Source organism: Danio aesculapii, chromosome 9, assembly GCF_903798145.1.
Source record: "Danio aesculapii chromosome 9, fDanAes4.1, whole genome shotgun sequence".
NCBI classification, from domain to species: domain Eukaryota; kingdom Metazoa; phylum Chordata; class Actinopteri; order Cypriniformes; family Danionidae; genus Danio; species Danio aesculapii.
In genome coordinates, this window is record NC_079443.1 from 10,867,317 (window position 1) to 10,879,742 (window position 12,426).

Consider the following 12,426-nt stretch of genomic DNA (forward strand, 5'->3'; position numbering starts at 1 on the left):
CATGTACACATAGGCATTACCTATAAACTATTCAACTGCAGGTTAATTATGTTTATATATAATATATTTTTCTGTTAAAAGCTATTAGTTACTAGTTAAGTTAAGTTAAGTAGTAGTATAACTAATAACTTAAACTCTTCTGAATTTGTTTGTAATGCAATAATGTGCACCTTTTGTAAAGCTGCTTCGAAACAATTATTATTGTGAAAAGTGCTATACAAATAACCTTGAATTGAACATACCTTTTTACATCGTTTTAAAGTAGTGTAATTAGTTTCACTAAGTGGCATTAAGTGAAATTAATTTAGTTTTTACAGATCAAGGGATTTGAGTATTAATGTAATAGAATAAGAGTCAAGATAAGTTAAAACTTCTAAAATGTACTTTAATTTTATTAGGAAAACAATTAGCACAAAAGTTTGACTACTTTGAACTGATTATACAGTGTAAATCTGGTCATTCCGTAACACATTCAGTAATCATTAGTTGGGTCATTCCATGTCAAATAATTCAAAATTAAAAAACTTCAATGGTGAAAATGAGTCCCACTCCGGCCCTGGTTACTTGCATGAGAAATGCTGCATTGACACGTATCCTGTGGCTCCTTCTTAATTTGCCTTGAATTGATGAAATGACTCAAAGCTCAGGATGGTAGTCTTCTTTCTTTTTTCCTAGAAAAGAGATAGATGTCATGGTCCTGGTTTTCATGTTTGTCTTATATTATGTTTTGTTCCCTGTTGTGTCCTGTGTTCAGTCACTGCTCTCTGTACTACACCCTCATCAATCCCTGTGGTTACTCTTGTTAGTTGTCCCAGTTACTGCCTCCGCCCTCTTGTTACCTTGTAGTCTTTGTCTATAAAAGCTCCTATTCTAGGCCCAATCCCATTCTAACTCTTAGCCCTTCCACATCCCTTGTCTTGATTATCTTTTTGTAGAGGGACGTGTCAGACTTCAAAAGACGTTTTTTTTTTGGACCACAATTACTGATAAAGCGGTATGAGAAATTTCCCTGAATACAAATGGTACAGCATTAAAGTGGCTGACCAAGCAAGCAAAGAGTCCGACAAACGTGTAAAATAATGGCATTATTCATTCATTCATTCTCCTTCGGCTTAGTATGGAGCTAATAATATGCCAAAACAATCTGAATTTAAATAGTGTTAATCTGAATTATTGACAATTGTAATTTATTTGAATCTGAATTTGTATATGCCGTAAAAATTGTTTGAATTTGAATTTCTCAATTTGAATTTGAATTTCTTAATTTGAATATTGAATATTTGAAATTTAAGACAGAATTTTTTCAAGGATAATTTTTTATAGACGTTTTTTCAAACTTCAGATTTTTTGGTGTTCTGAATTCATAGACTGTAGATATCTAGTTTGTAAAAATACAGTTTCTATAAAAAATTCAGCCTTGAAAAGGCTTAAATTTCTGATGTTTAATATTCAAGTTATGAAATTCAAATTAAAAAATTTAAATTCCAAAGAATTTTAACGGCAAATAAAATTCTGATTTATTAAATTAAAATTGTCAATAATTCAAATAAACACAATTCAAATACAGATTGTTTTGGCATATTATTAGCTCCATACTTAATCGCTTTATTCATCAGGGGTCACCACAGTGGAATGAACCACCAACTATTCCATAGGTTTATACACTCCCACAATCACACACATACACTACGACCAATTAATCACCTATAGTGCATGTGTTTGGACTGTGTTTTAAACCAAAGCACCCAGAGGAAACCCATGGGGAGAACATGCAAACTCCACACAGAAATGCCAACTTACCCAGTCAAAGCCCCAGCAATCAAGCACATTAACACAAAGACATAACATTGCAACAGGGGATGGGAACAAGGAACGTGGATATAGTGCGATGAGGGAGGCAGCCATCGGGTCCTGTCATCGAGTGCTGGTCACAAACCCGCCTACCCACTCCATTGGGTAAAAGCACACGATGCGGGGCTAGGTAGTGATTGTATATCTGTAGCTGTGTACAGTATGTGTGAGTCCAACAGGTGTCCTTGACAAGGAGCAGGAATTTCAGAGCGTCTCTGTGGAGAGGTAAGCATGATCGAACACCCAATGAGGGGGGAGAGCAGGCTTGGAGCCCGGCGGCTAATCAGCAGGCCAATCAGAAATAATAAATAACACCTGTTTATTCTAGTGATTGGGCCGGAGAGACAACCTTCTTAAGGAGAACAGAAGGAGCAGCCGGGAGAAGAGGGAGAGAGCACACACACACATACTACGAGTGTTGTGCACTCATTTAAAAAATAAAACTTTACTGTTCACCTGAATCGCCGACCCTGTCTTCTTCTTCCCTCAATAACGAGCTTTGCTACAGTGGTGCCGAAACCCGGGAAGAAGAAGAAACTTTGCTGCCAGAATGGTTACTCCGTCTGCCAGTCCATGTGCGGAAGTCATCCAGGCGCTCGCGGCCCTCCACCAACAACAACACCATGCGCTGAGGGACCTGAGAGCAAATCTGGAAAGACGCTTCCAAGTCCTCGTAGAGGCCCAGCGGGAGGACCGCGAGCTAATCCGGAGTCTGCTGGCCCAGGAGATCCGGCCCGCTCCAACATCTGCCGCCCACCCTCCCATCTCGCTACAGAAGATGGCACCGGAGGACGACCCGGAAGTGTTCCTGAACCTCTTCGAGAGGTTGGCGGAGGCGTGTGGCTGGCCGCGGGCCGAGTGGCCGGTAAGAGTTATCCCCCTGCTGTCAGGCGAAGCCCAAATTGCCGTGCAGCAGTTACCGGCCCAGAATCTCCTGGAGTACGCTCACCTGAAGCGAGCCATTCTCCAGCGGGCCGGCCGCAATCCGGAAGAGCAGCGTCAGCTCTTCCGCTCCATGGAGCTGACTGCCAGTGGCCGGCCCTTCGTGTTCGCTCAGCAGCTCCGTGACGCCTGCCGCAGATGGCTGGTGAAGGATGGCCGGACCACCGACCAGCTGGTGGATGCCGTGGTGCTGGAGCAATTCATCACCCGCCTCCCCTCCCGAACATCGGAGTGGGTCCAGTGCCACCGGCCAGAGGATCTGGACACGGCCATCCGGCTGGCGGAGGATCACCTGGTGGCGAGGTCCAGGGTCGGCGAAATAACCTCTCTCTCTTCTTCCCCTCTCCCTCTCTCTCCTCCTGTTCCCAGGCCCAGACTGCTGGGACCGCCCACACCAGCACCCAGATGGCGGTGCACAGAGGCGGATCGGCCGAACGTCCCAAGAGGGGCGGGTCCATTTCCGGACGGCGAGGTGGAGCCACGACCCCTGGCGGTTCCCCAGACAGCGCCAGGTCTCTCTCCGGTTCAATCAGTTGGTCTTGCTGGCCCTGGGGGTATAGTGAGAAGGGCTGGGCCGATGCATTGGCGCCGTGGGGGCGAGAATAGCACACCACAAATCTGCTCCATGAAGGAGGTGAGTGCGCTGATTCGGGTCCCCGCCACGCCAATCGTCGCCCCCGGTCGCGACGGGCTATACCGGATACCAGTGAGTATAAAAGGGGGTACATATCAAGCTTTGGTGGATTCGGGGTGCAACCAAACCTCCATCCACCAAAGCCTGCTTCAAGACCCGGCATTGGATACGAGCCGCACAGTAAGGGTAAGGTGTGTGCACGGGGATGTAATTCACTACCTGCTAACGGCGATAGACATTCAATTCCGGGGTAAAAAGCATAGCGTTGAGGTAGCAGTTAACCCGCACCTCAAACACCCGCTAATTCTGGGAACCAATTGGCCTGGATTTAATAGATTATTAGGGGTCTTATGTGCGGGTGTGTCTTGGAAGACGAAATCGCCGGGTAGGGGGTGTGTCGCTCAGCTGGGGGAATCCCAAGCGGTGACGTCACGCGCTGTCTCAGGGGAAGGGCTGGGAATTTCCCGGTGTAAAGACTTTCCCCTGGAGCAGTCTCGTGACGACACGCTAAGACATGCACTCGAAAGAGTGCAGGTGATAGATGGGGAAAACCTCCAGCCTGACCGGCCCCTCTCCTATCCATATTTTGCGATCATTAATGACAGGGTGTATCGAGTGACCCAAGACGCTCAGACAAAAGAAGATACTACCCAATTATTAGTACCAAAGTGCCGTCGGGAAATGCTTTTCCAGGCGGCTCATGCTAATCCTATGGCTGGACATTTAGGTCAGGCGGCCACATTAAATCTCCTCATGACCCGATTCTTTTGGCCGGGCATTCACGGGGATGTTAGCAGATGGTGCGCTGCGTGCCGTGAATGTCAGCTGGTAAATCCACCGGCCACCCCAAAAGCGCCTTTGCGCCCGTTACCAATTATGGAGATGCCCTTCGAGAGAATTGGTATGGATCTCATCGGGCCATTAGAGCGATCCGCACGCGGGCACCGGTTTGCACTAGTCCTAGTGGATTATGCAACCCGCTACCCGGAAGCAGTAGCGCTCCGTAACATCTCCGCAAAGAGTGTTGCGGAAGCTCTGTTTCGTATAATCTCCCGAGTGGGAATCCCCAAGGAGATTCTCACTGATCAAGGCACCGCGTTCATGTCACGCACCATGCGCGAACTTTATGGATTATTGGGCATTAAATCCATTCGCACCAGCGTCTATCACCCACAAACAGACGGGCTGGTGGAAAGGTTTAATCGCACGCTTAAATCAATGATCCGTAAATTCGTTCACGAGGACGCGAAAAATTGGGATAAGTGGTTAGAGCCCTTGTTATTTGCTGTGCGGGAGGTTCCCCAAGCCTCCACGGGGTTTTCCCCCTTCGAGCTTCTCTATGGCAGACAGCCCAGAGGGGTTTTGGATGTCATTAGAGAGGCTTGGGAGGACGAGCCTTCTAAGAGTAAAAATGAAATTCAGTATATTCTGGACCTTAGAGCAAAACTCCACACACTGGGGCGGCTCTCTACGGAGAATTTGCTTAAGGCTCAGGATGACCAACGCCGGCGATATGACAAGGGCACTAAACTACGTAAATTTGCACAGGGAGATAAAGTCCTTGTACTATTACCCACTTCCAGCTCTAAATTACTCGCCAAGTGGCAAGGGCCGTTTGTGGTCACACGACGAGTCGGTGATCTCGATTACGAGGTGGTTCGTTCGGACAGGGCTGATTCACGTCAGATTTATCACGTTAATCTGCTGAAGCAGTGGAGGGAGCCGGAGGAAGTGGCGCTGGCTACGCTTGTTACTAACGAGGATGACCTGGGGCCAGAGAGCCCCGGCCGGGAACGGCCGGGCGCTCTGGTCACCGGAGGGGATCATCTCTCAGCGAGCCAGCTCCTCGATATCCGGCACCTCCAACGTGAATTCTCTGATGTGTTCTCACCCCTGCCCGGTCGTACTAACCTGATTCAGCACCATATCGAGACCGAACCGGGCGTGGTCGTTAGGACCCGGCCGTATCGCCTACCTGAACACAAGAAAAAAGTGATTCAGGAAGAATTGAGTAATATGTTGAAAATGGGAGTAGTAGAAGAGTCCCACAGCGACTGGGCCAGCCCGATTGTCTTGGTACCCAAGACTGACGGCTCGGTCCGGTTCTGTGTGGATTATCGCAAGGTAAATGCGGTGTCAAAATTCGACGCCTATCCAATGCCGCGTATTGACGAGTTGCTCGACCGGTTAGGTGCTGCTCGATTTTACTCGACTTTGGATTTAACGAAGGGCTATTGGCAGATCCCCTTGACTCCGATATCCCGCGAAAAAACGGCTTTCACAACGCCGTTTGGATTACACCAATTCGTGACACTTCCGTTCGGGCTGTTCGGGGCACCGGCAACGTTTCAGCGTCTGATGGATAAAATACTCGGCCCTCACGTGGCATATGCCGCTGCTTATTTAGATGACATCATCATTTACAGTAATGACTGGCAGCGGCATATGCAACACCTGAGGGCGGTATTGTCGGCGCTGAGACGGGCCGGGCTCACGGCTAACCCACGGAAGTGCGCAATTGGGCGAGTGGAAGTAAGGTATCTGGGCTTCCACTTAGGCCACGGGCAGGTGCAGCCCCAAATTGATAAGACTGCAGCTATTGCCACCTGTCCGAGACCTAAGACCAAGAAGGAGGTGAGACAGTTTTTGGGGCTGGCGGGATACTATAGGCGTTTTGTCCCTAATTATTCGGCCCTCGTCAGCTCATTGACTGATCTCACTAAAAAGGAGGGACCAGATACCGTCCAATGGTCGGAGCAGTGTCAACAGGCCTTCTCAAAGGTAAAATCTATACTTTGCGGGGGGCCACTATTGCACGCTCCTGATTTTGCTCTCCCCTTTCTGTTACAGACGGATGCATCCGATCGGGGTCTGGGGGCGGTTCTCTCCCAGGAGGTGGCAGGAGTGGAACGGCCGGTGCTGTACATTAGCCGAAAACTCAGTAAGAGTGAGGCTAAGTACAGCACCATAGAGAAGGAGTGCCTGGCGATCAGGTGGGCCGTTCTCACTCTTCGCTATTACCTCCTGGGCAGGGAATTCGTCCTCTGTTCAGATCATGCTCCTCTCCAGTGGCTTCACCGCATGAAGGATACCAACGCGCGGATCACCCGTTGGTATCTAGCGTTACAGCCTTTTAAATTCAAGGTGGTCCACAGGCCGGGGGCGCAGATGGCTGTGGCCGACTTCCTCTCCAGGGCGGGGGGGGGGAGGGCTGCAGGCCGGACGGCTCCCCGGCCTGAGGCGGGCGGTGGGGGTATGTGGAGAGGTAAGCATGATCGAACACCCAATGAGGGGGGAGAGCAGGCTTGGAGCCCGGCGGCTAATCAGCAGGCCAATCAGAAATAATAAATAACACCTGTTTATTCTAGTGATTGGGCCGGAGAGACAACCTTCTTAAGGAGAACAGAAGGAGCAGCCGGGAGAAGAGGGAGAGAGCACACACACACATACTACGAGTGTTGTGCACTCATTTAAAAAATAAAACTTTACTGTTCACCTGAATCGCCGACCCTGTCTTCTTCTTCCCTCAATAACGAGCTTTGCTACAGTCTCCTTATCTTGCTATCCGGGAGAAGTTGTTTGTCTCAACTTGGGTCAATATCTGCCAATTTCACAGATATTTAATATCCGTCACTGGTCTCCGGGTCTAAACAAATCTTGTTGCAAAGCCGCTAGTTTCCCCCCGATGTTTTCCAATTCGTTCAGCTTGGTGGGGTTTTGAGCCGCACTGACCGCTTTCATCAATCGTCAATACCCCAGGGCCCCCAAAAGCCCATCAGCAGAAAACCTGTTATCAAAGTTCCGAATAGATAGATATCTTCATATAGTGCCACTTCCTCCACCCGTCCATAACGTATCCAGCTGCAAACGTCCCCGCAGGACAAGTGCGCTCTCCCGATTGTCTTTGGACTTATGGGGGAAACCAGAGCACCCGGAGGAAACCCACACGAACGCGGGGAGAACATCCAAACTCCATACAGAAACGCCAACTGTCCCAGCTGAGGCTCGAACCAGTGAACTTTTTGCTGTGAGACGAGAGCGCTACCCACTGCGCCACCACATTGCCAAAACGGCATTTATTGATAGATTACCCTGTCAGAAAGCTCTAGTTGAAAAGAATTTTTTTTTTGCTGCATGTTAACAACATTGTTTTCTTGTGGTTTCTTGCCTTCTCCCATTAGGAATATACTTCATCTCTTGACTGTTTTAAGAAATCCATTAAAACCAATTTATAAGGTTGCTTTTCAGGTCACTGATCTTATGATATCATGTGATGTTATGTGTTGTAATGTATTATTTTCTATTCCTTCAACCTTTATTGCTTCTAATGTTGTAGAATTATAAATAAAATGTATTACTATTATTATAACATCCATAAACAAGAGCACTGTGTAAATACACAGTACTTACACATTTGCAGGTATTGCAACATGAACCACATATATTCTGCATGGAACAGGGATGCCTGGGGAAATTTGGAGACCTGTGTTTTCAAGCTGGGGCAGCTCAAGCCAAATACAGCTCAAGCCAATTTTGGCAGTGAGGAATCAGTTGAACACGCTTGTGCTATCTTTAATGACTACCCTTGAGAACATCATTGCATCTCATATAACATATGAGCTAGCAACCATATGACTGTTTTAAAGGGCAAAGGGAAGTGTAGGGGTATAACATAGAATTGTGCCTTAGTCTGCATTTGTCAGTTGTTGAATGCACATGTCTGAGATTATTTGTTCCTGTTTCCTGCCTTTATCTTTGCTTTCTCTCCTTTGATTTTGTTTGGGAGTCACCTTGTCTTACCTAAGTGCAGTAGTCTAAACAAGTCAAAAGTCTACCATATCATATTTCATCAAAATACACACTTCAAAAAATAAATAGTAATCTATGGCAAGTCATTTTTACATTTAATCTATAAAGCGTACCAGTATTTATTTTCATGCTACTAATACTTAGATATTAATTAGATTTTTTTTTATAGATACTAGTATGTGTTCCATTAGGTAACTGTACTCATTTATCAGCTGCTCATGCTTACATGCCTATTCAGAGAGAATATTCAAAATTGTATAGTAAACAATATAGGGAGCATGTCATGCAGGTTGTCATTGTTCAAAAATAAACCAATGTGAATATAAAACCAGCTTCAGCTCAGTAAAGCAGGCTAGCGCTATTTACTGATGTTTTGTTGTTAAACTAAATAAAAAAATAACTTAAGAAATTAAAATGGTCACATCAATCATTCGCCTGAAGATTTCGGTGGCTTTGCGTGAATAAATAATTTTAAAACATAAAATCGCATGTCTAGAAATACTTCAGTCATGGCAAAGAACTTAGAATCACCAAAAGCGAAAGTCTATAGAACATTCCATTGTAACAGCAGCGCCGTGATTCCGCCGTTTTGGAGTGAAAGCTATCAGCCGTCCATTGGATCTTATTGCTGTCGTGATGGCAAGCAGCTGCTTTGTTTTTTTTTTTATTTTATTTATTTAAAATCTGAAAGACTACAATACAACACTTACTAATCACAATCATCAGCACTTTTAATAGATTATTTTACAGACTTAACGTTTATATTTTAACCATGGCCTACTTGTTTTCTTGGAACTGTCACTTTTAGGTAAAATTACTTTAATTTAATAATTTAGTAGTGGCATAATATAAATTAATACTGACATGTTAAATTAAATTAACATGACTTTCAAAATGGGTTGTTGATAACAGACCGACAGCACACTTTTTGTTGCCGTATTATGTTATGTTATAATGGTGTACAGTATTTTTCCCAGTGTTGTCTGTTAAAGAAAGACTAAAAAAAAACTTTTATGTAAAGAGCCACTTTGTCCAAGATGATTGAATTCTGACACATAAATTCATCATACGCACACACACATACACATCTACGTTAATATATTATATTATTATAAATATGTCTTCTGATCTGAATCCAATTAAACACATATGGAGAATTCTAATGGGACATCAAGTTGAGCATCTCTTTGAGCAAATCTAAAAGATGGGTAATTTTTAAGGAATGGAAAAGAAATATGTTGCAAAATGAAGCCAACTTGTATCTAGAAGTCTTGGTGGTCTCATTAAAAATCATGAAGGCCATACAAACGAGATAAAGTAGTTTTTGATGTGGGGTATACTAATTTTTGCATCACCTTAATTTAAGTAAAATAAAAAAAAAAGTTAAGTTATTTTGTTGACCTTACATTCATGTCATAAGTTAAACAGATATATTAAACGTAGTCTTGTCAACATTATGGAAATTGTTTTCTTTTTATTGAGATATTGTTTAAAATGTTTCAATGGTGGTGTATGAATATATAATATTTTAACTCATGTTTAACTCATTATTTTAATTCATTCTGTCTAATAGTAATCCATGCTGTTGTTCTATTGGAATTTCCAAAATGGCCACCGCGTAACACTAGCGGCATCTAGTGGCTGTTTACCAAACAGCAACAGAGTGTTGCCTCTTGGTGATTCTATGCTCTTTGGCCATGGCGTCATCCTTCCTCCAGCACGCAAAAGTAACTCCAATATTGATTCAGGATTTTAAAAAGTTTTGATTCAGCATTTGTTTTTACCGCTGTCACAGGTGCGCAAATGTACAAATCTACATTTGTTGACAGACAGTTTGGGCTACTTATCAGAATTATGGGAATCGTCGGCCTGGCAATTTTTAATTGGATGAACATTTTTTAGTTTTATGCCTTACCCAGAACATATAAACACATTTAGATCACTTACTTTAGTCATTACTATTGGAATGTGAAGAGACTTTCAACCAGCATAACCAAAAATGTTTCTGAAGACAATCACCTAATGCACCTTTAAGTTGAATACTTGAAAACATCTAGCAAAATAGTATTTGCTGTCATCATGTCAAAGATAAAATAAACTAGTTATTAGAAATGAGTTAATAAAACTATTATGTTTAGAAAAGTGTTGAAATTTTTTTTTTTTCCGTTAAACAGAAATTTCTTACTATTAGTGACTTACTACCAGACTATTATTAAAATATTGGCTTTTTATTTGTACTTATAGTATGCAATGTCGCGGTATTTTCTTCCTTCAATGATCAGTCAACCAGCAGTCTGATGGTTTTGACTCCAGAAGATTCTGTATTGTCGACAACAAAAGAGACTTTTCAGGAGACACTCAACAGCCTCTCTCCCTGATATACTCCCCCTTTTGCAGCTGTTTCTTTACATTAGTTCACATTTGTTTTAACCCTACAGTGTGGACGCTTTTAACTTAACAGTGCCAGATTATTGTGTATGCTGGAATTTCATCTGCTGTATGCTTCAGCTGTTACTTCTTACAATCAGCTCTGGCACGCATGGATTACTCAACTGTACATATTTGATCTGATTCACCTCTCTACTTATACTTGCCCTGTCTTGTTACTCATTGCCAGATTATTGTGTGCATTAAACCTTACAGACACTCTCTTGCTCAACAGATCCTCAAGATACTTTTGCATTTATTATTTCCAGTCTAGTCTAGTCTAGTCCAGTTTCTTAAATTACTATTTAACTTTAGTTTGCTTACCTGTGATTTGCACAGTTACCTCACTATTGAATCCAGCTCCTCACCTGTGCTCGCCAGCTCCAACAGTCTCTCCAGTCCTAGGGAGCCGAGGTGGAATTTCTGTTGCCTTTATCCAGTCGGGTTCCCCAAAGGGTGATTGGCGAACGGCAGCTGCCTTTGTTCTTCTTTATATTAAATAAAAGACTCATTTGAACCTTATTCCTCTCTGTTTTCTGTCCAAGCCTTGACAATCCAGGCCATCTCTCCTACATAACTCTACATAAATATATGGTTATTTTAATTGTACATAAATATATGAGGTTGTGGCACGATAGCAGTGGTTAGCACTGTTGCCTCACTGCAAGAAGTCTCGGCTGGGTCAGTTGGTATTTCTGTGTGGAGTTTGCATGCAATCCTTGTGTTTGCGTGGGTTTCCTCCTGGTGTTCCAGTTCCTTCTACAGTCCTATGACATGTGATATATATATGAATTGGATTAACTAAATTGGCCGTACACTATGAGTGTGTGTGTACATGCAAGAGTGTGTATGGGTGTTTGCCAGTAGTGGGTTGGAAGGGCGTCCACTGTGTAAAACATATGCCTGAATAGTTGGTGGTTCATTCTGCCGTGGTGACCCCTGATAAATAAGGGATAAAGCTGAACGAAAATGAACGGATGAATGAATATATATATACATATTTATATATATATATATATATATATATATATATATATATATATATATATATATATATATATATATATATATATATATATATATATATTTGAGTAATTTATACGCAGACAATTTGGTTATGTAGGTTAATTTCATATTTTAAAAAGTAAAAAATCTACTTCAATAATAAATATTTTTTCATATTATCTAATAATCATAATTTATAGCTATCTAATGAATAAGTAGTTTCTATTTTTAGGTATATATAAAGATCAGTACAAATACTGAATGACTACTGGTAAAATAAATATTATTAGCTTTTAGTCATCACTCAAATATATAGTCAAACTGAATAGATAATATCTCATAGATTTATTAAAATGCATTTGTTACTAACCACTAAATTATTAATGACTAGCATAATGACTTTATAGATTAAATTAAATAAAATATAAAATGGCTTGCCATGCTATCAGACATTGCACATTACTCATCTGATAAGCTTTGTTATCAGATGAGTATTTACCTTGGGAGAGGAGTTTACCTTGATGCCAGAAGAGAGAGCCGACCGCTGTGCCGTACATGTTTGAAGCATTACAGAAATACACTCCATTGAGGTCAGAGGACAGTCTCAAGAAGTAGAGTTTATTTCCTTTGATTTCAATGGCATCATTCGGGATAGTCACGTCCTTATTACTCCATAAACAAGAAGAAAGAACACAAAATCAGTTCAATAATGCTGAAATACCTAATGATTTACAAAAACCTGACTGACTGATCTACAC

At 42.8% G+C, this 12,426-nt stretch overlaps 1 protein-coding gene across 1 annotated transcript in view; it reads right to left on the reverse strand.

Moving 5' to 3' along the window:
- Nucleotides 1-364: 364 nt before the first annotated feature.
- The window catches only part of si:ch211-214p13.3 (nectin-1), a 33,003-nt gene continuing 20,941 nt past the window's right edge, over nucleotides 365-12,426 (reverse strand). The window contains exons 4-5 of the mRNA XM_056464776.1: nucleotides 12,186-12,337; nucleotides 365-671 (exon numbers count right to left, since the gene is read on the reverse strand). Of these exons, the coding sequence (XP_056320751.1) occupies nucleotides 637-671; nucleotides 12,186-12,337 (187 nt within the window). The 3' untranslated portion in view covers nucleotides 365-636. The remainder of the gene's footprint in view (nucleotides 672-12,185; nucleotides 12,338-12,426) is intronic.